Source organism: Panthera pardus, unplaced genomic scaffold (assembly GCF_024362965.1).
Source record: "Panthera pardus isolate Hobbes unplaced genomic scaffold, ASM2436296v1 HiC_scaffold_11, whole genome shotgun sequence".
In the NCBI taxonomy this organism is placed as follows: domain Eukaryota; kingdom Metazoa; phylum Chordata; class Mammalia; order Carnivora; family Felidae; genus Panthera; species Panthera pardus.
The window spans coordinates 1,641,751-1,669,432 of NW_026526666.1; the positions used below are offsets into that span (position 1 = coordinate 1,641,751).

At 40.4% G+C, this 27,682-nt stretch overlaps 1 protein-coding gene across 6 annotated transcripts in view; it reads right to left on the reverse strand.

The window, feature by feature from the left end:
- Nucleotides 1–3,743: 3,743 nt before the first annotated feature.
- GABPB2 (GA binding protein transcription factor subunit beta 2) overlaps nt 3,744–27,682 on the reverse strand; it is a 35,441-nt gene continuing 11,502 nt past the window's right edge. For 3 of the 6 annotated variants that reach the window (XM_053889766.1, XM_053889775.1, XM_019432849.2), the window contains 5 exons: nt 26,617–26,755; nt 18,328–18,444; nt 14,582–14,767; nt 9,248–9,381; nt 3,744–8,856 (listed from right to left, as the gene is read on the reverse strand). In XM_053889766.1, the coding sequence (XP_053745741.1) occupies nt 8,554–8,856; nt 9,248–9,381; nt 14,582–14,767; nt 18,328–18,444; nt 26,617–26,755 (879 nt within the window). In that variant the 3' untranslated portion in view covers nt 3,744–8,553. Of the gene's footprint in view, nt 8,857–9,247; nt 9,382–13,211; nt 13,524–14,581; nt 14,768–18,327; nt 18,445–26,616; nt 26,756–27,682 lie in introns of those variants that run through there. The other 3 variants (XM_053889783.1, XM_053889768.1, XM_053889780.1) reach the window with 2 other exon arrangements.

The window sequence follows — 27,682 nt, forward strand, 5'->3', positions numbered from 1 at the left end:
TCCAACAGTTGGCCCTTCAGAACGGTTAACTCATAAGAATTTAAGGTTATATCCATGAGTTAGGTTGAAGTTCACGGATAAAATATGAAGCCTATGAATCCAAGGTTGCCTACCTCTACCACATATATTAAGGTCCCAACAGGAAATAAGACAACATACTCAAAATAACAAAGGACTGATTTTAAATTTTTTTTTTAACGTTTTTATTCATTTTTGAGACAGAGAGAGACAGAGCATGAATGGGGGAGGGTCAGAGAGAGGGAGACACAGAATCTGAAACAGGCTCCGGGCTCTGAGCTGTCAGCACAGGGGCCCGATGCGGGGCTCGAACTCACGGACCGCGAGACCGTGACCTGAGCCGAAGTCGGCACTCAACCAACTGAGCCACCCAGGCGCCCTAACAAAGGACTGATTTTAAAGTGTGGGCAAGGGATAGGTCAGTAACTGAGGGTAGTAACAGCCTTGGGCCTGAAAGGATAAAGGGAGATAGTGGTTATTCGGAACTGGCAGGAGAGACTGCATTGAGAGGAGCGGTGACCTTTAACCAAAGGGTACAGCTAGGCCCAGGGGACCCCAATGAATGGAACCTGGGCAATCCATATACCGATCCAAGTTTTTTCTCTCCCTCCGATCTCCTGCCAGAGCAGGAATCCAAGTGGAATCCGAAGTGCAGGGAGCCCACTGATGAAATGCATGCAGGATAGCCTCCCAGGATAGAGAAAAAGATATAGAGGGAGTAGAGTAGTCTAGAAGGAAAGATAGAAGCTATCCAGCATCCTAGAGCTGAAGACCCCACCCAGTCTTCACAAGCAAGGTTACCTTTGACTCTCCTTGTTCAAGTATTGCTGGCCAGCAACTTTGTGGAGATGCCTCCTGAATTGGTTCTGGAGCAAACCTGACTTTGAGTTTGCAAAAAAGGCTGAAGTTATGTCACCCCTGTTTCTTAACTATATGCCCAAAGTTAAGTGAGCAAGATCATATTCTGATTCAAGGACGAATTACACAGGAAAGAACACCAATAACAATGTAGGAACTGTAGTTTTATTATTATTTTTTTTAATCAGAGAGCAGGAGTGTGGGAAGGGGCAGAGGGAGAGAGAGAAAGAATCCCAAGTATGCTCCACGCTCAGCACGGAGCTTGACGCAGGGCTTGATCCCACAACCATGGGATCATGACCTGAGCCAAAATTAAGAGTCAAACGCCCAAACCGATGGAGCCACCCAGGTGCCCCAGAACTGTAGTTTTAGAAAGTATATATATTTTTAAAGTTGAGGGACTCTGAGGGACTCTGGGCAGTCACAACTTTTTTTTTTTTAATCTATATTCTGAAGATAATACATATCTTGCAAGATAGGTGTGTTTGTGTGTATGTGAAACGTCTAGCTCAATGGCAGACACGTAGCAAATCGTTAATGCATAGAGGGGCACCTGGTTGGCTCAGTCAGTAGAGCATGCGACTTAAAAAAAATTTTTTTTAACGTTTGTTTATTTTTGACAGGAAGACAGCATGAGTGGGGGAGGGGCAGAGAGAGAGGGAGACAAAGGATCCAAAGTAGGCTCCAGGCTCTGAGCTGTCAGCACTGAGCCTGATGTGGGGCTCAAACTCATAGAGTGTGAGATCATGACTTGAGCTGAAGTCAGACATTTAACCGACTAAGCCACCCAGGTGCCTCAAGCATGTGACTCTTGATCTTGGGTTGTGAGTTCAAGTCCCAAGTTGGGTGAAGAGTTAACCAAAAAAACAAAAACAAAAACAAAAACACCACCAAAAAAACCCTTAATGCATAGAAGCTGTTATTATTTATAATATTGGCCTCCCTCTCAAACAGCACATTTCTTACAGTAAGAACTTTCTTAAACTTTAGGAGTGGTTATGGGAACAGAGTACAGCCCCACGCTTTGCTCAGGCGTCCCTTATAGTTTTTTTGTTTTATTTTTTTAACATTTTTAACACATGTAAATTGTCTGCTGGACATGACTATTAATTTCCCAGTTATCTAGTTTCCTTTTTTTTAAGTTGTCCCCTATAGTCATAACAAACTTAACTCTATTTATCTATCAGACATCTTGCACAAACCGTACATAGCTGTGGTTTTCACTAAGTTGCTCCCACTGCAACTTTCTCTGGTATTTTCTACCTACTGACCTTCTTGGAGTAGAGGGCTCATTTTCACAGAGGAAATCTTAGGAAAGTTGCCGTAATTCATGTTTTTTTCCCATCCTTTAAGAACATTACCCTTCAGAGAACTCCAGGTTCCCATCTCTCCAATTCCCTTCCAACCTTCCCATGCTCCTGATTTCTCACACTAGGATTTGAATTCAGCAAGACTTTTAGTTCTTTGTTTCTCAAGCCTCAAGTTCCTGCTCTTTTTCTCTCAGCAGAACAAAGGCTGTATACACATTTATGAGGTACGCTACCAGATGTACCTTATAATTAATATGTACACAGGGTTTTTGACCATACACACACACACACACACACACACACACACACACACACACACATCAAAAAGCAATTACCTACACGCAACCTAGTACATGGTACGTGTTCAATTTCCTGAATACTGACTTGGAGCCTTGCCTTGGAGGTTCTACTTGTTGAACACAGATGCTTATATGTCCTTGGCTTTAATATTATCCTCCTTTATTTAAGAAAGGCATCCTTGGGGCTCTGGGGTGGCTCAGTCCGTTAAGTGACTGACTCTTGATTTCTGCTCAGTTCATGATCTCACGGTTGTGAGACTGAGCCCTAGGTTGGGCTGTGAGCTGAGCGTTAGAGGCTGCTTAAGATTCTCTCTCTCGCAACAAACAGGGTTGATGGGGGGGTGGGAGGGAGGGGAGGGTGGGTGATGGGTATTGAGGAGGGCACCGTTTGGGATGAGCACTGGGTGTTGTATGGAAACCAATTTGATAATAAATTTCATATTAAAAAAATAAATAAATAAAAATAAGAGTAAACTTAAAAAAAAAAAAAAGATTCTCTTATGCTCTCCCTCTCTCTCTCTCTCTGATCCTCTCCCTGGCTCTCTCAAATTAAAAACAAAATTTTTTTTTTGAAGAAAAACAAAAGGCATCCTTTCTGCCAATGGCAGAAGTGAGAACACTGTACCCTGGATGGGGACCCCCTCTAGCCAGCCAGATGGGTGTCTTCAGCCCTGGATACTAGTAGGGGTTGAGCTACAACCAGGATGCTACTTGTATTTACTTAATAAATGTATGCTGTATTGGACTGAGATAGCAAAACAGCACCTTATTAACTAAGAATGGCTGAGAAGCCAGCAGAGCAAATCTATTTCCAAGCCTTCTTGAATCGCATGTCCTCCCTCCACCTCATAACTTCGTGTTGACTTTACTCCCACACAAGGCACAGAGTCATCTCCTTCAGCTCCTGTGCTCTCATCCTGGTTGTTTGCTTCTAGGGAAGGGAGTGGGAGGATGACAGAAGGGAGGAAGACGTAAGTCTAACAAGCCAGTCAAAAGCTCTCTCCATTCTCATTTACCTCCAGTTGCTCTGCCTGTTAAGAATACCAGCTGAGGAGTAGCTACATAAGGAAAATGCAGAGGCTGTGAATGGCTTACAAGAGACCCCAACAGGGGAAAGAAGACCCTCCCACACCTTCCCCCTGCTCTGCCTTCATTAGCTCAGCTGGACAGAGAACACTTCCTATTGGAATTTATCTGTGATCAGGAACGAGATACAATTTTTGCCCGGGAGATGGAAAAAACTTCAATGACACCCTGAAATGGTAAGACTTTGGCATTTTATTAAGAAACATCTTTACTTTAAATGATAGTACAAAAATTGTATATATAATATAGATCTGTATAGGTACATATACACACAAAGGCTCACCCACACGCACATACACAAAATCCTCCTCATCAAAATCAAACCCTATTAAAATCCTAAATAAAGAGAAGTATATTTAAGCTTTCCTAAAACATACTGTACATAAAGCTGTCAGAAAACCTGAAAAACTGAGGACATTTTCAGAAGAATCTAGGCACCCCACCCACCCTCCTTCTCTTCTCCACTAACATAAATGACCTTGGCAGAAGGACAGTACACAGGACAAAGCCAGAGAAGGGAGCTGCTATCCGTCCTTTACTGTTGATAGACCAAGATGCCTGAAAGCAACTGGGAAGGGAAGCACGAGGTATAGGCTGTGACCTAGATTAACTGTCAAAAACAAACCATTTCAGAATGAACAGAAAATATGTAATAGGGAAGGAGGGGAGTGGAAAGACGAAGGACAAGGCCCAGATATTAGAAACGACCTATTAATTATTAATGCCTGGGAAAGACTCAATGAGATAAGACCAATGGGGTCACAGAAGCAGAAGAAGTTAGAGGGGAAGGGGGAGGAGAGAGAGATAGGAAATCACAACTTCCTGCCACTAACAAGCCAAACTGCTACTGTAGAGTCTAGGAATGTCACCCCACCCACTAATCCTAAAGAAGCTCCAAGAAGAAAAAAAAAAGTACCAGAGGCTCAAAACTACTTAATTCAAACTCACATCCTTCTTGCTCCTGGTCTCTTGTTAAACATATTGGCATGGGAAAGAGAGTACTAAGTCAGAAAATAGTCATCACATAAAATGGAGATCGATAAGAGCCCAGAATAGCATATAGGTGGTCTTGACATATATTCCATTCTGAAGCTCCTTTTCTGGCCATACAGAGATGTCTGCACAAGCAGTAGAGAACAGGAGACCATTCTCCAGTAAATCTGGATAAAAACTGATTCCTATTCAACTTCCGGGAAGAGGTCAGTATCTGCCTGAAGTCCTCTAGCTCTGGAAGTCTATAATGATGTTTGTGAGGAAACAGCCACACACGTTTTCTCAAAATGATGCTTTCTCAAAAGGATGAGATTTCTAAACTGGGAAAGCAGGTATCCTGCACCATGGCCCTTATCCAGGGTTCTTCCTTATACAGAGATGTCAGGGGTTTTACAGGTGCCAGTCAGCACGCCTACCTGCTGCCATAGGAGTGGATACAGGGGCTTGCTCTGCGGAAGGGCGGCTCCCTCTTTACCCTGGACACCACTCTGAGCTGTTTGGCTTACATGGTGCCATCACACCGCACGCTAAACAAATCTCTGTAAAGCCAGAGATTGGTTTTCCCTGGGGCATGACTCCTCAGGTTTCTCATTATGCCTGTTACAGAGTCTCAGAGAAGGGCCAAAAGAAGGCTTTTTCTTCTTCAGCCCCTTTAGTGAAGCCACAAAAACCCTCTCTAATGTGTTTAATGAAATGAAAATATTTCCAGGTTATACCAGGTACTTTAGAGTTGAACCTCAAATAAACAAAGAGAAAAGTGGGAAAATCTATATGTATTTATAAATGTACACAGTGATACGCACCCAACAAAGGAGTATTAAAAATGCCCTGGTCACAGAACCCTCTGGTAAATTCATTTCTCTTACATCAATATAAAGAAGTCATTTTGTATGCCATAGATTTCTAACACTACTGAGCAGACACAAAAATGTTAATAATTCAATGGTAAGGCTGAAGACAGGGGGGAAAGGCAAAGCCAAAAATAACTACACAGAGATCTGACAGAGAAAAAGAACATCTTTTAAGGCTCTGGGTTCAAAAGCCAGAAATCCTAAAGTCAAGTTCTCCCATACTTCCATTAAGAGACCTCAACTCTGGCATTACAATTAAGAGATCCCACAGAGGTAGTGATAGGAAGGGAACGTTCATTTATATATTTGTAAGTAATTTCCCTGAAGCCAGGAACAAGAACAGAAATATTAACATTTCTTTCTTTTTCTCTTGGGGGAAGGCTTATGACCAAAATCAAATGTAGAGCCTAAAATTCATATATTAATACTGATATTGTTAAAGCAGCTTTATTTTAAGGTAGGCAATCATCCTAAGTTCCAGGTTTCTCGGCTTAAGCACCAACTCTGAACCACCTGTCTGTTATTTGATTCTCTGTAATCCAATCTTGCCAATAAACCAGGTGAATCCACCAACCCAGAAGAATCTAGCAACATTTTCCCAACATCCATTGCTGATCCAGAAGGATATGCTAAATCATAAAATGGTACTGCCATTAATGCATTTAATATTTAACTTCTAACTACTTCAAGCGATCCTGACCTACCATTCTCTTCAAGGCAATACAAAGTGGAGACGAAATCCTATTTCTTTTCCTTGGGATGCTAAACGGTGTATTTCAAGTAAATAACAACAAATACCTTTTTGCTACCCACCCCTTTCCAGACATTTCTCTTTTCTCTTTCCCTATCCCAACTCCCTATCTCAGAGACCCCATCATCAAAAATGACTTGGACTGTAGTTAAGATTTTTCTAGGTGAGAATGACAGCCTCCTGCAGAAAGAGAATAGTAAGAATTTCTAAACAGTTCCCCAAAGCAGTAAGGAGCTATGCTCAGCAGGGAGTGTTGGATGGCAACTCCCGTCCCCAATCAGAAGCTACCCCAAAGAGTGAGGGGGCTGGGCCTGGATATCATCTGCAGAGTTAACCTCCACCCCCTTAACAGGAAAGGAAAAAAAAAAAAAAAAAAGAAAATTAAAGTCAATATATACACAAAGAACATTAGGAAATCATAACTAAAATGACCCTCTCTGTTGTTAAGCTAAGGCTCTGAAATGGCACACAATAGCAGCTTATTGTTAGCACCTGGTTCACAAAGGGACTCAGAAAAAAAAAAAAAAAACATCACACACACACACACAAAAAGGATGATTTGGCAGCAGAAGGCACAATTGTCCCCTCACCCTTACCAACGCTCCTCCACTGCGTTTCATCAGCCACCCTCCCCCACCCCCCCCAAACCCAGAGTAATCTCTCAAGTCCCCGGAGAAAACCTAGTTTTATGGTGGCCAGTAGCCAAGACTCATTTCAAAACTGGTATTTTTGCCTATAAGCCTCTACTAGCCAATTCTGTTTGCTAAATCTGGTTTGGGGAGTTATGTTTTCAGTCTATTTTGAGCCCCAAGTGATTCTGCACCTCTGGAAAACTGCAGCAAATTACTTCACTAATCAAGGTAAATAGAGCCATGTTAACTGTCAAGTTTTATTCCAGATTAAAAATGTATGTTTTCCCCATGATCGCTAATTAAGAAAACCGTATTCTAAACAGTCATTCAAATGTTTAACTTGGCACATCTCCCTCTGGTTTCTTCTTCTAATTTACAATAAAGCAAGCAAGCAGGTCGAGAAAGATGAGGGCCCAATTTCAAAAGCAGTAACTTCTGTAATGTAACCTCTCCACAACCTCTCTCTCTCCAGCCATCCCCCCTTTCTTTTGAAAAAACTCCAAACTGGCACACGAAGAAAACCCAGCAATGAAACACTTTCCAGTAGTGTCTAGGCAGAGGGAGCAGGCATAGCGGTAGAGAAGGGAGTCAGGCAGACAAAGTTATCAGGCTAAAAGTTCTGGCTCCTTACTTTATGACACTGCTGATTTTTACTCCCTTTGCCATCACACACCGAGCACCTATAAGGGACGAAAGCTGTGCGCACGGCCCGACCTTAAGGAAACAGAACAAGTTACTCATCCGAAGTGAAACATAAAATTCCAACAACACCCTCAGCACTCACCTGTCCCCTGACTTCTTTTGCAATTAAGAGGATACCACGTAAACTCCACAGAAAGGCACACTTAGAAAATGCCACACAATTTTATAAAATTAAAAAGTTGATATTAAACCTTGGTATTATATAAATAAGTGTTTGGAAGCAAGTTGTTCTAGCAACAGACTACCCTCCTGATGGTGATTTTATAAAATCCAGACAGAGCAAAGTTTGGATCTCAAGACCAGATTGTTTCATAACCCCACAAGCTCTTTCTGGCCACCTTCCAGCGTTGTGGAAGCACAGCCTGGAGGATTTTGGATTGACATACACTTCTCCCACGTAAACAAGTTCTCTTTCCTTTCCAGTTTTTAAATATTCCATTTCAGTTTCTTAAACTGGCATCTGAATTATGGACACATAATGGATGCAGAGTTAGTGAGGCAATTACCAATTTCTTTTCAGTGAAGTGAGCTCAGGACAGAAGGGAATGCCTGCTCCTTTGGAAGTGGAATAGATCTCTTTCTCTTCCCAAAAGCTTGCTTCTAACCCCCTTCCCAGTTAGTTTCCTTCTCTACCAGGTACACATCGATCTAAGGCATATTATAAGGTCACCTGATGGTATGATTATTAAAGGCCCTGTGTGTGTTCATACTAGGAATGTTATCTTAAAATCTTCTGACAGTCAGTTGTTTAAAAAACAATCAACCAACAATATCCAGCACTCTTTTACCTCTAAGCTTAAAGCAGTGATGATGGGAGCTGGAAATTTGGTCCTTATTCTTTAGGTCCCCCAAAAGAAGTATTCCCCTGATTTGGCTTTGCATTTTCCAGTTGCATAGCAAGCCTTCCTGAGTCCAAGCACTGTGCCCTGCTATAGTTTTCTTCTTTAGGACATCCTTTCTTCTTTAGGACATGATTACACAATGTGAGTCCTCTGTATTTTCTTTTAAAAAGAGGAAAAAGACGGACACAGTCCAAGTTGTGGCCCTCGCATGTTAAGATGAAACAGTTTCTATGGAAACTCCCGCATGCGGCCCTGTCGTCCCTGCGGCCCCCACGGTCACTCCCGCATCTCTCTCTTTCAACTCTCCCTCTGTAACCACCACGGCATCTACCTCCGCCACCTCTTCGACCACGGTGAAATCAACTCCGTTGGGCTGCTGTCGGGCCATAGCCTCTAGCTTAAGGCGGTACTGTTCTGCCTCCTGCTCTTTCTTTAGGAGCTGGTGTCGGTACTCCTGAGCTCTTCGATTGGCCTCCTGGAGCTGCTGCTGTAGGAGCTCTCTTTCGGTGCCCTCCTGTAAAAGGAAACCACATCACCGCCAGGTAAGAATTCCTGATCCCTGGTCATCCAGAGAGTAGACAAAAATATAAACAAGGGGGGCACCGGGGTGGCTCAGTCAGTTAAGCGTCTGACTTCAGCTCAGGTCATGATCTCACAGTTTGTGAGTTCAAGCTCCACGTCGGGCTCTGTCCTGACAGCTCAGAGCCTGGAGTCTTATTCGGATTCTGTGTCTCCCTCTCTCTCTGCCCCTCCCCCAGTCATGCTCTGTCTCTCTCAATAATAAATAAACATTAAAAAAAATTTTTTTTTAAATATATATATATAAAGAAGGGTCCAGGCCTTCTTCCAAGTTTGCCTTTTGAGTATTTTCTGTCTCTTCTCTCTACCACTCCTAAACACGTTACCTTGCTTTCCTCCCCACTGTTTGTCATCTCTTCCATCCTTGGTTTCTTAGTCAGGGGCAACTTCTCTGCTTCTTCTTCCTCTTCTTCTTCAATTACAGTCTCTTCTGCAACCTGACCAGCAGGTACAGTTAGAACTACAAGCCAAAGGACACCAATTGGAGATAATGAATACATAGTAAAACAAAGAGGTTTTGCCTACTTTCAAGTTTGTTTTTTTTAATTTTTAAAATTTCTTTTGAGAGAGAGAGAGAGAGAGAGAGCGAGCACACAAGCAGGGGAAGGGCAGAGAGAGAGGGAGAAAGAATCCCAAGCGGGCTCCACACTGACAGGCGCCTCACTGACTCCTACTGCTTGCTTTAAATTAGAAAATAAACTGCAAGATGTTATCTGAAATCTTATTGTTCATATCTCTTCGGATTTTAGAATCAACAGGTAAAGCACAGCCTTACAGAGAGAAACAGAAAGGATTAGAGAGGCAAATCTGGAAGCCATGCAGTCAACAACTAGGTCTGAGGCTCTTATATAAAGATGTCTCACTCTAGGTTAGAAGCTATGGCTGATAAGCTTACAATTCTTTGTTTTTATTTTGTTTTTTTAAATGTTTGTTTATTTTTGAGAGAGTGGGTGGGAGGGGCAGAGAGAGAGGGAGACACAGAATCTGAAGCAGGATTCCGGCTCTGAGCTCTCAGTACAGAGCCCGATGCAGGGCTCGAACTCACAAATGGTGAGATCATGACCTGAGCCAAGGTCAGATACTTAACCGACTGAGCCCCCAGGTACCCCGCCTTACAATTCTTTAGGAGTGATTTGTCTAAAGAAGGCCTAATGTCTTTACATAAGATTTTTGAGAAACTTCACATGAAAGCAGCTGGCCATTCACTGTATCTAATTTGCTTAGATATTTATAGATAAGTGAGTGAAGGGTTAAAACACACATCCTGTACTACACATCTATCAGTATGGCTAGAATTTTAATAATACCAGATACTGACGAGGATGTAGAAAAACTGGATTATTCATAAATTGCTGGTGGGAATGTAACACTGTACAGTCACTCTAAGAAACAGTTTGGCAGTTTCTTACAAAACTAAACATGCACTTACCATGCAACCCAGCAACTGCACTTTTGGGCATTTATCCCAGAGAACTGAAAATTTATGTTCCCATAAATCCTGTACAGTATTGGTCATAACAGCTTTATTCATAGATAGTCCAAAACTAGCAACACACTTAAATGTCCTTCAATGAGTGGTTAAACTCCATACCATGGATACTACTTAGCAATAAAAAGGAATGAACTACTGATACAAACAGCAACTTGGATAGCTCTTAAGGGAATTATGCTGAGAGAAAAAAACCCAATCTCAAAAAGTTATATATTACATGATTCCATTTATATAATATACTTTTTTAAATTAATTAATTAGTTTAGAGAGAGACAGAGCAAGTGGGAGAGGGGCAGAGAGAGGGAGAGAGAGAGAATGCCAAGCAGACTCCGCACTCTCAGTGTAATGTGGGGCTTGGACTCATGAACTGCGAGACCAAGAGTTGGACGCTTAACTGACTGAGCCACCCAGGCGCCCCTATAATGTTCTTGGAATGACAAAAGTATAGAGGTAGAAAACAAATGAGTTAGTGGTTGCCAGGGGTTAGGAATGGGGTGGGAAGGGAGAGGGCTGTGGACATAAAAGTAGCACAAGGGATCCTTGTGATTGAACTGTGAACAGAGAACAGTCACCACCTGACTGTGGTGGTCCTAGAACAAATCTACACATGTATTATCATGCATAGAGCTAAGTATATACACAAATTAATGCATATAAAATTGGAAAAATCTCAATAAGGTTGGTAAACTGTATCAATGTCAATTTTCTATGTTAAAGCACTACTGCAAAATGTTACCAATGGGGGAAACTGGGTGATAGGTACCCTCAATTTCTCTGTTTATTTCTTACACTTGTACATAAATCTACAATGATCACAAAATAAAAAGCTTAAAATTCTATTTAGGTTTTAGGGTACCTTATGATTTTTGTTTAAAACAGAAGATTTACCTAGTTATTTGGTTTGGTTGATTTAAAAATTAGCTTGTGAGGTGCTTGCATGGCTCAGTTGTGAAGCATCTGACTTCAGCTCAGCTTATGATTTCACAGTTTAGGAGTTCAAGTCCCACACTGGGTGAGCTGGAGCCACACTTCGGGTAAAACACGAGCCCTGTTTTGGGTGAGCCCTGCTTCTCTCTCTCTTTCTCTCTCATCCTCTCTCCCTCTCTGCCTCTCGTGAGATTCTCTCTCTCTCTGCCCACACTCTCTCACTTGTGCTCCCCCATCTCTCTCAAAGAAGTAAAATAAAATAAAACAAAAATTAGCTTGTATTCTGTGGGTACTCATCAATTGATGGCAATAGAAAACAGCTTAGATATCAGCTAAGTGGAAAAGGAACTTTAGTCTGGGTTTTAAAACTTTCTGCAGATAATTCACAAAATCTCAGCTGTCCTTCTGTCCTTCTGTGTGCCTGGTTAATACATTTGTAAAAAGCAGTGTAGTTCATCCAGGCAAAACCTCAATTTTTTTCTCTTTGAAACAACTCCATTCTCATTTATTTAACTCCATTATAAGCAGAGTCTCTCACCTACCCAATGAAGCCCCCAAAGCATTAAATGATAATTATGTTCACAAAAACATCAATATTTCCAAATAAAACCATTAAGAATTTATGATACCAAAACTTGGATTATAAAGGTTTAATTCCTACTCTTTCTTCCTATACTGCAAAGATCCACCAATTTAAAGTTTGAAAATTATAAAATCCCCATCATTATTAGGCCAAGTGAAAATTTTGGTGACTCAAATTCAATAAACTAACCCTCCTCTTTTCAAACTCCAATTTAAAAAAAAATTTTTTAAAATGTTTATTTATTTTTGAGAGAGAGATAGAGTGTGAGCGGGGGAAGGGCAGAGAGAGAGGGAGACATAGAATCTGAAGCCGGCTCCAGGCTCTGAGCTATTAGCACAGAGCCTGATATGGGGCTCGAACTCACAAACCGTGAAATCATGACCTGAGCTGAAGTAGGATGCTTAAGCAACTGAGCCACCCAGGAACCCCCATTTTTCTTTTTTTTAAAGTAGGCTTCACTCCCAGCACAGAGCCCATTGTGGGGCTTGAACTCACGACCCTGCGATCAAGAGTCTGACGCTCAACTGACTGAGCCCCTAAACTCCAATATTTTTAAAGAATGAAGTTGTGTGATTAGTTTCTTTCTTTTCAAAAAATAATTTACAGATGTATTTCTTGAATAAGTAATACATTCACATGGTTCAAAAACTAAAACCATAAGAGTATATATAGTGAAAAGCCTCCCATCCATCCCCATGTACTGTCTCAGCAGGCAACCAACGTTTTCAATGTTATTCTTGAATGTTCTTCCAGAGATGGTCTAAGTCTACGAATATATTAGCAAAAATACATATATCTCCCTCTTTTTAAAAAATACAAATGCAGCATATTCTATACTGTCCTGCATCTTGCTCTTGTAACTTCACAATATAGTTTAGAGATAAGATCATGCTAGTATATAAGGCATTTCCTCATTGTTTTTAAATAGCTGCATACTATTTCAAAGTGTGGGTATAACAATTTCTTTATCCAGTTCCCTATTGATGTATACTTAGGTTGTTTTAATTTTTCATTTTCATTAAAAAATTTTTTTATTTAGGGGCATCTGGATAGCTCAGTTGGTTAAGCCTCCAACTCTTGATTTTGGCTCAGGTCATCATATCGTGGGTTGTGATCAAGCCCCAAGGTGGGCTCTGTGCTGACAAAGTGGAACCTGCTTGGGATTCTCTCTCTCCCTCTCTCTGCCCCTTCCCCACTTGTGCTCTCTCTCAAAATAAATAAATGAACATTAAAAATAAATAAATAAATAAATAAATAAATAAATTTATTTTTATTTAGGGGCACCTGGGTGGGTCAGTTGGTTAAGCATCCAACTCTTTTTTTTTTTATGTAAATAATTATTTATTTTGACAGAGAGAGCACATGGGGGAAGGGCAGAGAGAGGGGGAGAGAGAATCCCAAGTAGGCTCCACACTGTGCGCAGAGCCTGACTTGGGCTTGATCCGATGAACTGTGAGATCATGACCCAAGCCAAAACCAGGAGTGAAAGTGACTGAGCTACCCATTTGCCCCAAGCATCTGACTCTTGATCTCAGCTCAGGTCTTGATCTAAGGATTGTGAGCTCAAGCCCCGTGTTGGGCTCTGTGCTAGGTGCGAAGCCTAATTTAAAAAGAAAAAAAAAAAAGAAAAAATGTTTTATTTGAGTATAGATGACACATAATGTTACATCAGTTTCAGGTGTACAACACAGTGATTCAACTTTTCTATGCATTACGTTATGCTCACCACAAATATAGCTACCATCAAATTAGGTTCTTTTTAATCTTTGATGATTATAAATAATGCTGTAATTAATAACTTAGTATATATTTCACTTCCGTGTGTGTGAATATAAATTCTTAGAAAACAACTTTTTAGCCAAAAGGTATGTGTATCTAATACTGACAGATATTGCAAACTGTTCTTTAGAGAATACATTAATTTACACTCTAACCAGTGATTTTTTTTTTTTTTTTAAGATCAAGTATTCTCTATACCCAACATGGGGCTCAAAGTTACAACTCCGAGATCAAGAGTCCCATGCTCCACCAACTGAGTCAGCCAGTGATTTATAAGAGTGTTTATTTTGGGGCGCCTGGGTGGCTCAGTCGGTTAGGCATCTTGACTTTGGCTCAGGTCATGATCTCACGGTTTGTGAGTTTGAGCCCCACATTGGGCTCTGTGCTGTCATTGCAGAGCCCACTTCGATCCTCTATCTCCCTTGCTCTATGCCCCTCCCCTGCTCACGCCCCCACTCTCAAAATAAACATTAAAAAAAAAAAATTAAAAAGTGCCTAGTTCCCCACACTTTTGACAATACAGTATAATAATGGTATCTCAGTACAATGTTAAATTGCATTTCTCTTGCTATATATGAAATAGGTTGAACACATTTCCATATTTTAAGACCTATTAGTATTTTCTATGAACTACTGGTTCATATTATTTCCTCTTTTCTATCAGATTATTGGCTTTTACTCACAAGTTTTATATATATTAGGGAAACCAGGCTTTCCCAGCCTGATTTCTGTTTCTTTTTCTATCTTGGAGCATCTTTGCCCCATCTGGCATCTGGCATTCTGCTAGTCCCACTACTTGCTTTAATGCCTCATTTTCAGAAGAATGTGGAGTGTGTAAAATATCTTTTAATACACACTTGCCTAAATGGGATAACTCACCTTGCTGTCCATCTTGCACAGTTACAATAAATGGCTGGCCAATGCTTCCGGCAGGGACTGCAGTTTGGATATTACCCAGAGGGACTCCATCAGTCACTATGGTGATGACCCTTTGGCCTCCACTCCCCACCACTTGCTGGATTGATGAGTCAACGGAATCTCCCTCTATGATTTCCTCTGAATTAGCTAGAGATGACAAAAGTGAATTTGAAATTTCAGCTTTTTAAAAAACAGGAGTTTAACAATTTCAGCCTCCTTGAAATTGATAATAAATATCAGGGATAGGAAAACTTAAAAAAAGAAGTTAGATTCAACAGTTTCTAAAGCAAGCTTTTGTGAACAATGCTAAGTCAGAGGAGAAAAGAAAATAGTGAATGCTTTAGAACAGTATTTTCTAAAATGTCTTCATTGAGATGTTAATAGCTTTCACTAAGGATGGGCCCTATGCAGAAATGTATTTTCAAAATGCCAGTTTAAATATGCTTAAATTTTTTGTTTGTTTTGTAAGAAGTATTAGAAACCCCAACAGGCTAATGAGCACTGTGATTCTCCAATAGGGGTAAGATATGCTGAGTTTCCCCAGAGTATCTGATCATGGAATTCTTTTCTCAGAAAGCATCTTGAAAGTCTAAATAAATCTATGGAACTTAGAAAAATAATTATAAATTAGAGTATATCTATTTCTGTAAGAAAATGGAGGTATTTAATAGTGAATTAACAATAATAAGTAGTCAAAGCACTGAAGAGGTCTGATAGACACAAATGGTAGGTGGCTTCTCCCATCTGACAGATAAACAATAATATTAATAGCAACTAACACCAACTACTTACAGCGTAGCCCCAGGTACCTTTCTAAGAGCTTTATATATATTATGTTAAATCAAGATATTCATGGGGCACCTGGGTGGCTCAGTCAGTTAAGCACCCAACTTCGGTTCACATCATGATCTCACGGTTTGGTTCGTGGGTTCAAGCCCCATATCAGGCTTTGTGCAGACAGTGCAGAGCCTGCTTCGGATCCTCTCTCTACCACTCCCCCACTCACACTCACATGCTCTCTCTTAAAATTAAACAAAAGGATGCCTGGGTGGCTCAGTCGGTTGAGCGTCAGATTTTGGCTCAGGTCACGATCTCACAGTTTGTGGGTCCAAGCCCCACATCGGGCTCTGTGCTGACAGCTTGCTCAGAGCCTGGAGCCTGCTTCAGATTCTGTGTCTCCTTTTCTCTCCGCCCCTCCCCTGCTCACACTGTCTCTGAAAAGTAAATAAATGTAAAAAAAATAATAATAATAAAAATTAAAAAATGTTAAAAAATTTTTAATGTGTATTTATTTCTGAGAGAGAGAGAGAGACAAAGCGTGAGTGGGGGAAGAGCAGAGAGAGAAGGAGACACAGAATCTGAAGCAGGCTCCAGGCTCTGAGCAATCAGTACAGAGCCCGACGTGGTGCTTGAACCCATGAACTGTGATATCATGACCTAAGCTGAAGTTGGTTGCTTAACCAACTGAGCCACCCAGGTGCCCCAAAATAAATAACTGTTTAAAAAAATGGCTAAGATGGTAAAATTTAGGGGCGCCTAGGTGGCTCAGTCAGTTGAAATCTGACTTTGGCTCAGGTTCTGATCTCATGGTTTAAGAGTTCAAGCCCCGTGTAGGGCTCTGTACTGATGGCTCTATGCTGACGGTTCGGAGCCTGCTTTGGATTGTCTGTCTCCCTCTCTCTCTGCCCCACGCGCTCTCTCTCAAAAATAAATAAATAAACACTTAAACAAAATTAAAATTCAGTTTGGTAATTAAAAAGCGGGGGGTGGGGGGGGCGTTGCGCCTGGCTGGCTCAGTCAGAAAAGAATGACTCTTGATCTTGGGGTCTTGAGTTTGAGCCCCACATTGGGTGTAGAGATTACTTAAATAAATAAAACTTAAAAAAAAAAAAAAGATTTTCAGTTTGGTTAGTCAATATCCCCAGTAACTATTAGGGAAAAGAGTTCTTATCACTATGGAATTTCTTTATCTAAAGAGTCTAAGGTAAATTTTGCACTAAATGGGGTATGGACTATCCACACGAAACACATTCAGGTGGTTAAATGGAAATAGAGCATTCACATCTCTTAAAAACAAAACACAGTTAAATGTTATAGCTGAAAGAACCTCAACAGATAATCTGATCCAACCATCCAACCTCAGCCAGAAGTGAGGAGACTGAGACCTGGAGAAGTTAAGTAATTTATTCAGTCAAAAAGCGAATCAAGGGCGCCTGGGTGGCTCAGTTGGTTAAGTGTCCCACTTCGGCTCAGGTCATGATCTCAAGGTTTGTGGGTTCAAGCCCTGGGTTGGGCTCTGTGCCAACAGCTCAGAGCCTGGAGCCTGCATCCAATTCTGTGTCTCCCTCTCTCCCTCTGCCCCTCCCCCCGCTCATGCTCTGTCTCTCAAAAATAAACATCAAAAAAAAATTTTTAAAAAAGCAAATAAAAATAACAAACACAAGTTAAATATATTGTTTTTCCCTTTGCCATGGCACTCACTCATACATGTGTGAATGGAGATCTTTATGATTGCTGCCAGTCGGAAAAATAGGATTGGAGGAATGTTCTCACACCCAAATGTCAATGGCAGAAAGAAATCAGAACAATCTGCCTTCATTTATAATGGAGCAGACTCTGCCAGAGGGCTCCAGAAAGATTCCTACATGACTATTTAGCCCTACCTATGACTATTTGCCCCTACCTATATGGAGCTCTAAGCCTTTTCCCCATAGACTACTGGCTCCCACTAAGTGACTTGAAACCTCTTTATTTTAAATATCAGAAGGGCACTATACAGCGTATGTCGCCCCAACTCTATTAGAAATGCCAAAATATGGGGGTGTCTCGGTGGCTCAGTCAGTTAAGCATACGACTTCGGCTCAGGTCATGATCCCACAGTTTGAGTTCGAGCCCTGCATTGGGCTTTGTGCTGACACAGAGCTTCAGATTCTGTGTCTCCCTCTCTCTCTGCCCCTCCCCACTCATGCTCTGTCTCTCTCTCTCTCTCCCAAAAATAAGTAAACATTAAAAACAATTAAAAAAAAAAAAGAAGTGCCAAAATATGATCTCCAGTGAAAATAAAAGGAAGCCACCCTGAAGTACCCAGGATATGACGAGAGAGGTAGCAGTCCTATGTATTTTGACACTTTTATAAATACAACATATCGAAGCTGCTATTTTGAATCATCCTATGATAGCATCAGTCAAAACATAACATAAAGTATTTCCCAAATAATCTTCTAATAGAAGACTAAACACTTCAATCTGAAGCAACTGGAGTCAGGGCAAACAAACTTGAAACTGCAAAAATACAAAGAAATTAACTTAGACATTCTATAAGATTATTCAGCCATCTGATTATACTGCTTAGTCATTTTTCTTTCTGATGCTCAATGACTCTACATGCCTCTTTCCTAGATTTATCTAATTATACTTCATGCAAATTAAATCTGCTGGAAATGTGAAAACAAAAAGAAGAAATGGTGATTCAGGGTGTCTGGGTGGCTTGGTCAGTTAAGTGTCCGATTCTTGGTTTCAGCTTAAGTCATGATCTCACAGTTCATGAGATCGAGCCTCTTGTTAGGCTCTGTGCTGACAGCACAGGGCTTGCTTGGGATTATCTTTCCCCCTCCCTTGATGCCCCTCCCTCTCTCTCCCAAAATCAATGAATAAATTTAGAAACAAAGAAGAAATGGTGATTTGCCCAGCAGATATCCCTTACCTACCTGTGGCTCTGTGGGAGTTGGAGAGGGGGGCTGAGGCCTCAGCAAGAGCTGCAAGGGTGGCCAGCACCGAGGTGGTGGAATTTGCCAAGTGTGCTGTTGAGGAGGCATGGGGGTCACCTATTTTGGTAAAAAAGGCAAATGAGGTCTGGTGTAGAAAATAAATGGAGATGAACTAAAAATGGCTTTTATTATCTGGGGTACCCGGGTGGCTCAGTTGGTTAAGCATCTGACTCTTGGTTTCAGCTCAGGTCATAAACTCAAGGTTTGTGGGTTCGAGCCCCGGGTTGGGCTCTGTGCTGACAGTGTGGTGCCTGCTTGGGATTCTCTCTCTCCCTCTCTCTGTCCCTTTCCTGCTTTCTCTCTCTCTCTCTCTCTCAAAATAAATAAACATTTTAAAAAATGGCTTTTATTAAATCAAAACCTCAGCTTTTCCTTCCTTTTGCTCTCCCATACAAACTGATATAAACCAATGATTGTGGTATTAACAGTTTGGAAGGTTTAGAAAAGTTTTTCCTTTAAAGGGGATTAAGGTAATATGCTTGGTACAGGGCCACTACATTCCCCACATTTGCTCATTCTCTTGGCACTGCCAGTGCTGAGCGTTAGTAGCCGGCAGCCCAAGAGTGCTGCCCACTCACTCGGCTGGCTGTACAGAGCTCTGCTTGGCAGCAGGTGGTAAGGACACAGAGTATGACTTACCCTAAACTATTGCTGCTGTGGGAAGAGGCTCTGCCTGGGCTTTACTTAACCACACTGCATCTATCCATCAGCTAGACAGGTGAGAAAGCATAGCACTGACCTCTACTGCAGGAACAGTTAAAAACCTGACACTTCACTTACTGAATGTCAAACAGTAGTACGACCAGTTTGTGCTAAAAACAATTACTTACTTATCTCATGATGCACTTAAAAAAACAACTATGTTTATAACCTTGTATTCTTATTTCTGTGTGCTATTCTTACAACTACGCTCCAGGAAGAAAGTGCATTAGACCGGGCAACAGCCATGCCTAACTTTATTTACCAAAACTATTACTGAGGTGCCTGGGTGGCTCAGTCTGTTGAGCATCCAACTCTTGACTATGGCTCAGGTCATGATCAAGACACACATCGGGCTCTGTGCTGACAGCACGGGGCCTTCTTGGGATTCTCTCTCTCTCTGCCCCTCCCTGGCTCATGTTTATTTTAAAAAATAAACATTAAAAAAAAGTATGACTTCACAGTTTTGCATAAATCTAACTTTTATAAAATAAATTGCATTTCACTGTCTTTCATTATAACTTCAAAGATACTTTTGTGTCAGTTGTGAATTTATTGCTTCTCAGCTCCAAATCCACCCTGTTTTGCCTTGCCTTGTCATACTTAAGCTGGACCCTTATCAATATTTCTTGACAATTAGCATGAAACTACGTTTTGTCATACAGAAGGAGTGTCTGCTCCCTAAATTGGCTATTCTGGTATTCTTTAGAGTTCTCCTCATATCTTAGTAGTCAACCACTATTATTAATAATTTTTGTAAGTTATACACACATTTAGATATATTCAAATTATGTTATATATTATAAAAAAATTATACAACTTGCCATGTAGTTTAGTCTCCTAACTGGGCTCTGATTGTTTTATTTAAAAAATATTTATTTATTTTGAGAAAGAGAGTGGGAGAGGGGTAGGGAGAGAATCCCAAGCAGGCTCTCACTGTCAGCGCAGAGCCTGATGTGGGGCTCAATCTCACGAACCATGAGATCATGACCTGAGCCAAAAGCAAGAGTCAGATGCTCAATGGACTGAGCCACCTAGGTGACCCAGATACACTTACCCACTTTTTAAATGTACTCTTAATTTTCTTTAAGATTTTAAGTAATCTCTACACCCAATGTGGGGATGGAACTTGCAACCCCGAGACCAACAGTCACATGCTCTACTGAATGAGCCAGCTAGGAGTCCCAATACTTTTTAAATAATGTTTTTTAATGTTTTATTTATTTTTGAAAGAGTGCAAACAGAGGAGGGGAAGAAAGAGAGGGAGACAAGTATCTAAAGTGGGCTCTGTCCTGACAGCAGCGAGCCCGATGTGGGGGTCAAACTCACAAATCATGAGATCGTGACCAAAGTTGGACACTCAACTGACTGAGCCACCCAGGTGCCCCTTCAATGTACTCTTGATTTTTATGTTTTCTCACTACCTATGCTTAAAGATTCTTTCCAGCCTTTTGTCTATCAAAATGCCAGTTAACTGTAAAATGAAGAAATTCCTATTTAACACTCTTTGTAATAAATCCTTCCACAGAGCAAAGGATCCTTTCCTGATATGATTAATGTAGGTAATTTAACTGGTTTATAAATTTAAATTTCAGAAGATTTGCCTTAAAAAGGTGGATTTCTGGGGCACCTGGGTGGCTCAGTAGGTTGGGCGACCAACTTCGGCTCAGGTCATGATCTCACGATTTGTGGGTTCGAGCCCTGCATCGGGCTCTATACTGACAGCTCAGAGCCTGGAGCCTGCTTTGGATTCTGTGTCTCCCTCTCCTCCTTGTGCTCTGTCTCTCTCTGTCTCTCAAAAATAAATAAACGTTAAAATTAAAAAAAAAAAAAAAAAAAAAGGTGGATTTCTTGTATAGTACTCTTAATAGCTACAAATTATCTTCAAGTAGGCTCCATGTCCAGCACTGAGTCCAGTGCGGGGCTTGAACTCATCACCCTGAGATCAAAACCTAAACTAAGGTCAAGCATCAGACACTTAACTGACTGAGGCACCCAGATGCCCCCAAACTATCTTCTTTTAAGTTTATTTATTTTTTTAGTAATCTCTGCATCCAATTTGGGGCAAAAACTCATAACCCTGAGATCAAGAGTTGCATGCTCTACCGACTGAGCTAGCTGGGCGCCCCAGCTACAAATGATCTTACTCAAAGCTTTTGGATGACGACGGTGGCAGTGGTTGATTAGGGTGGAGATAGTGATGATAACCCTGTTTTATTCTAATTCTTTGATAAAATATGCAGGGAACCAAACAGTCTGAGTGGAACACAGAGTGCCTGACCTCCAGAAAGGAATCTATGTCTATCCCATGACTTCATGCAGAGCAAGATCCAGCTATATTCTCTAATGTTCCTACTAAATTCATGCTTTTCCCATCACTCAACTTATCATACCAAACACTGACATAAGAAGTCACAGATGAGGGGGTGCCCGGGTTGCTCAGTTGGTTAAGCATCTGACTTTGGCTCAGGTCATGATCTCATGGTTCGTGAGTTCGAGCCCCACGTTGAGTTCTGTGCTGACAGCTCAGAGCCTGGAGCCTACTTTGGATTCTGTCTCTGTCTCTCTCTCCTCCTCTCCCACTTGCACTCTGTCTCTCTCTGTCTCTCTCTCTCTCTCAAAAATAAATAAATATTAAAAAAAAAAAAACCTCACCAATGACACAAGGAACAATTTTTAGATATATATACAGTAACACCTAGAATTGTAAGTTGTTCTGTGAGTGTTCCACAAGACCAGCAAACATATCTAATAAATTTTCACTTGATAAACAAGTGATGTCTTGCAATACGAGTAGTATGTGACACCAAACATCACAGGATCACAACTGAGCCAATGGGTCTCCTCTCTCCTCTCTTTCTCACAGCAGCATTGTGGGTGATTGTCTCCCATGCTTGGATGCTTGGTCTCAGGGGCAGTATTTGGCAGAAATCAATGATATTTCAGAATGTTGGAAGGTGCCCACAACTGGCACTAGTGTATTTTTTGTCACTTCCAAGCACTTATAGACAGTCCTTTGCTTTTTCGTACAAGAGTAAGCTTAAGAATGCTTTGCTTCATTCTAGGTCAGGCTGCCTGCAGATATGGACCTTTTCCTCTGCTGCCTTATTGCCAGTTACATTAAATACAGTAACGAAGAGTTTATGAATACTGTATTGTTGTCAACATCTGTGCAAACATATACAATGGCCCTCATGCAGGAAAAGATTCCACTGAGCCAACGGAAAGCAGTGATTCCATTAGTGATAGTGATAGTGATTTCGTCCTACAAAATAACCTCTTCTCTCTCTTGTCTCCCTCACACCAGCCATGAAGATTTTCAAAGGGAAGTGCAGGTTAATGTGTTTATTCTTCTTTATATTTTGTTTTATTAATATTTTATAAATAGTATTGTTTATATTATTTTATCTGTTTATATTATTTTATTGATAAAATATATAAATATTTTCTTTATTAATTTGTATTACAGTATTATAATAATTTTTATATGCATATTTTGGGGTTGTAGAATGAATCATCTGAGTTTCCAGTTTTGTTTTTCGTTTTTTTTTAATGTTTATTTTTGAGAGATAGAGAAAGACAGAGCATGAGCAAGGGAGGGGCAGAGAGAGAGGGAGACACAGCATCCAAAGCAGGCTCCAGGCTCTGAGCTGTCAGCACAGAGCCTGACATGGGGCTTGAACCCATGAACCGCAAAATCATGACCTGAGCTGAAGTCGGACACTTAACCGACTGAGCCACCCAGGCGCCCCTCCAATATTTCTTATGGGGAAATTCACTTTGATATACAAGTGCTTTGGATTATAAGCCTGTTTAGGGAACAAATTATGCTTGCAAACCAAGGTTTTACTGTGTGTGTATATATATATATATATACATATATATATATATCTCCCTCGAGGAGGGTAGAATGTATATGGCAATAAGTTACTAGCAATCCAAAAACAAAGTTGTTATTATTTTACCACAGTTAAAACACACACACACACACACAGACACACACACACACACACACACACACACACACACACACACACAGCTGTTATAATTAAAGTTCAAGTAGGCCAAACCTCAGATAGGTCACTCAGCTAAAGTAGAAGAGCTAGGTAAAACTACTTTTGAGAAAGTATTATATACTTTTCAGTACATGATGATACCAGGCTAAGGGTGTTCTCCCTTTGATTACTAACTCACCTAACTCCACTCAACAGCAAAATGAAGAAAGAACATTTGTGAGAAATTGGGTTTAGTATTCTGACATGCACAGTTGAAACTGAAAAGAGATGATACCAATGATCTCCTCAGACTTATCCCAGTGAATTCTAGAAAAACAAGGTACTTTACTGTTAAACAATATTGCTTCCTTCTCAATATAAGACCCAACATCAAATAAAGTAAAATGTGCATGGATGCTGTTGTTTTGAAATGAAATGACATTATCAGTGAAGACTCTTGTTACCAATTCAGAATGTGGCTTCGACAAACTCTATGTCACCACTTAGGGGAGTGTGCTATGGTAAGCTAGGCAATTTCAATGAGTTGGTGAAAACTAGATCCAGAAAAACTACATAACTTGCCCACATCACACAGGTAGTAAATGTCAGAGCCCAGATTAGAATGCAATTCATTACATTCCAAAGCCTGTACTCCTTATGAACTAATACAAGATATTTATATTTGACTTTGGAGTGCATCTTATGATCCTACAGAAATAGGAAATTCATCTCCATAACTTTGTTTTGCCCTGGTTAATGTTTAATTTAGTCTAGCTGCCTTTTTGAATGGCTGCAGTTTGATGGTAGCACTGATGATCAGTGATATCTTTAGTCACAAATGGAAAAATGAAAGCAAGCTTTATAATCTGAATTTTATCAAAAATATCCATCAAAATGATAATTCTAGGATAATGTCAGTTAATTCTTCTTGTGTATGTGTGGTAGCCCCTCCCTTTCAGTTAATTCTTAAAAATATTACTGGATGAAAAAAATATCACTGGACGATGGGAAATAAGAAGCCACCCACCATTCGGGAAAAGAAAATCCTTTAACCCAGTTGAGTAATACAACCTGAATTTGTCTTATAACTTTTCTCATCTCTTTTATCTGCACTGATTATCTCCCCTGAAGGGGAAGAGCTAGGTAGAATTGTTTCATGCGTAAGACGACACTGGAGAGATCAGGTCTATTATGTAACGGTTTAGCAATCTCAATTTGTGGTCAGCAACATACAGAAGAGAGAAACGATAGGTCTGCTAAAAGCAACATGACGAACACAATAGAGGCCCATGGGAAACAAGGCTAAGAAGCTCTATTCTAAATGTCTTCAACTTTGCTTATCATTTCAGGTCAGGGTCTGAAGAATTTCAATAATTAGATTACCAACTCTAGTTCCTTTCACATATTTGTGAACATATAACTTAACTAGCTTCTTTTTTTAAATTTTTTTTAAAGTTTATTTATTTATTTCGAGACAGAGAGAGAGCAGAGGAGGGGCAGAGAGAGGGGGAGAGAGAGAAAGAGAGAATCTCAAGCAGGCTCCACATCATCAGCACGGAGCCCGATGCGGGGCTTGAACCCATGAAACGTGAGATCATGATCTGAGCCTTACCTGACTGAGCCACCCAGGCACCCCTAACTTTACCAGCTTCTAAAGACTTTTGGATTATAAAGGCATTCGTTCTAATCACTGTGGCCTGAACCACAACAAATCCAAAAAGCTGTGAATATTCTGATTATATGTATACTTATTTTTAAGCTAAACCTTTTGAATCATCCGGCTGAAAGAAAAGCACAGTGATTTTAAATGATAGTCGATGGCCTACAAAATGAAGGTCTCTACTGCCCCCCTGAGGGCATAACTGAATTAACTTTCATTGAGAAGTTACATTTTCATTTAATACTATTACTGAAGTCCTGCTATAAAATGGAAATACAAATCTCACTAGAAGTCTCACAACCACCTCATAAAGTATGTATTATTATATCCCAATTTTGTAGATAAGTAAAGAAGGCTTAGACAAAGGTTTTCCCAAGGTCAAGCATGTAGTCAATAAATCAGTATTTGAATGCAGTTCTAAATGTAAAATTCTATGCATATCATGTATATGCTTGTTTCTTTTTGCCACACTGCCTTTCCATAATAATACTTCATTCACGGTCTTCCTTTGATATTATATAAACTTAACTAGGAATACAATGTCCTTTTTTTTTAATTTTAAAAATGTTTATTTATTTTTGAGAGAAAGAGAGAGAGAGAGAGAGAGAGAGAGAGAGAGTAAGTAGGGGAGGGGCAGAGAGAGAGGGAGACACAGAATCTGAAGCAGACCCCAGGCTCTGAGCTGTTAGCACAGAGCCCGATGTAGGGCTCAAACCCACAAACCATGAGATCATGACCTGAACCAAAGTTGGATGCTTTACTGACTGAGACACCCTGGCACCCCGCAATGTCTTATTTTTAAATGAAAGTCAGAAACAGAAAAAGAAACCAAGTCAGTTGGAAAATTTATTTAAATGAAGACACAAGTCCCCTCACTGTAAAACAAATATATGTAAGGAAATGTTGAAAATAGCTCAAATTGCTTTTTATTTTTATTTTTTTAATGTTTATTTTTGAAAGAGAGAGAGATAGAGACAGAGCAGGGGAGGGGCAGAGAGAGAGGGAGAAACAGAATTCAAAGCAGGCTCCCGGCTCTGAGCTGTCAGCACAGAGCCTGATGCAGGGCTCAAACTCACGAACCGTGAGATCACGACCTGAGCCGAAGTTGGACACAACCGACTGAGCCATCCAGACACCCCTCAAATTGATTTGTCTTTTTAAAAATGTTTATTTATATTTGGTTTTGGAAAGAGCAAGTGGGGGAGGGGCAGAGAGAGCAGGAGAGACAGAGAATCCCAAGCAGGCTCTGTACTGTAGGTGCAGAACCCGATGTGGGGCTTGAACTCATGAACCGTGAGATCACGACCTGAGCCAAAATCAAGAGTCAGACACTTAACCAACTGAACTACCCAGGCACCCCTATTTGTTTTAGATAGATGTTTTTGTTAAAAACATAAGGATCTCAAAAGATGCTTTTCTCTATTTTGTTGTTACATATGTTCCCAAGATTGCAAATCGAAGCTCTTACACTTTATTCAAATAATCACATGTACCTCTTTTATAGCAGCACTCCAACACCTATTTATGTTTATTCTGGTTTATTTGTCACATTTTAGACTATGGTACTTAACTGTTTTCCCTAATGGTACCATGCTGAAATACCCTTATATTTTCATTTTGTGGTTACATATAACCCTTCCACAGATTAATCTGTAAACTATTTTACTTTTAATACAGTAAGCAGTCATGTATAATCCCTGTGTATGATCTTCCCTTCCCCAAGAAAGAAAAAGTGCATTAGCTTTAAAATTTATTATAAATCTTCTATTTGTTACATATTTCAACAAAGGACAGGCTATCCATTCATCTCATAGGAAAAACAGAGGCTGTGTTAATTTCAAGTCTAAAATAAATGCCATGTTATCAAGATATTACCTGAGGTTGTTTTGGTGTTGGTTGAAGAAACAAGGCTGGCGAGGTTGACAACTTCTCCAGATGTGAAGATGAATGGGGTGGCCACAGTCACAGGGTTGGCTCTCTCGGGATGAGCATTCACCTGATTCTGCATCGCTTCCTACAAAGCAAGCCAGGATAGTTCAAAGTCAGAGCTCGTTAGCTTTAGTTATACAGTCACTGAGCAGCCGCTGCACCCCAGTGCCCTGTGGAGCAGAACTAGTTGTGGCACACAATGTCCCAGGGAGCTCAAAGTTCTCATTAAGACTACTGGTTTTGTTTTGTTTTTCCAGACCAGGGCAACAAAGATGTTAGGTTGCTTTCCCAAGTTTATTTCTAATTTTTAAAAAAGAAGTGTTATTATTTGCAAAAAAGTGTATTACTTGTAAAAACTTCTAGACAATTCACTTTACCTGTCTGGATCTTATTTTTTATATGGAAAATGAGGGAAGTGGCCTAAAAAGTAATTTGCAGCTCTAAAACTCTATGATCAATTAATTATGTACAAGTCAATGCGCTAGCAAGAGATCCCTACAGCAAATCTACAGAGAACAATATTCTCCAGAGTTTTGTCCAACTACTTGTTCCACTCTGCCAGTGAAGAAATTCCTAAGAGAATATATAACAAGCAAATAAATGAGTGCCAGATTTTAAAGTCTAGTGCCATACCTGCACTTTTGCTTCCAGGGGTATTTGTACAATTTAGGTGTAAAGATGCTTATCTAATTTTCTAACTTTCAGAAGCAGTTTTCTACAAGCATAGTATCTACTTCAAAAGTCCAGTTATGAAAGAGCTCTAAATAAGGAATTAAAGTTGAAGAGTACAACCAGTCTATAGGGAACCATCTGCCAGGAAAAACAGACCCCTGAAAATGCAACAGAAATGGCTATTTTTTACATATAATTATCCCTATGACCAATAGCTTCAGGTGAAACAGATTATCCATTCTCTGCTTACTGTTAAATTCCTTCTTGAATCTGCTTCTTCTTCTATACTCCACTATTGTTTCCTTAATTCAAGCCCCTACTGGCCCTTCCCTGGCCTAAT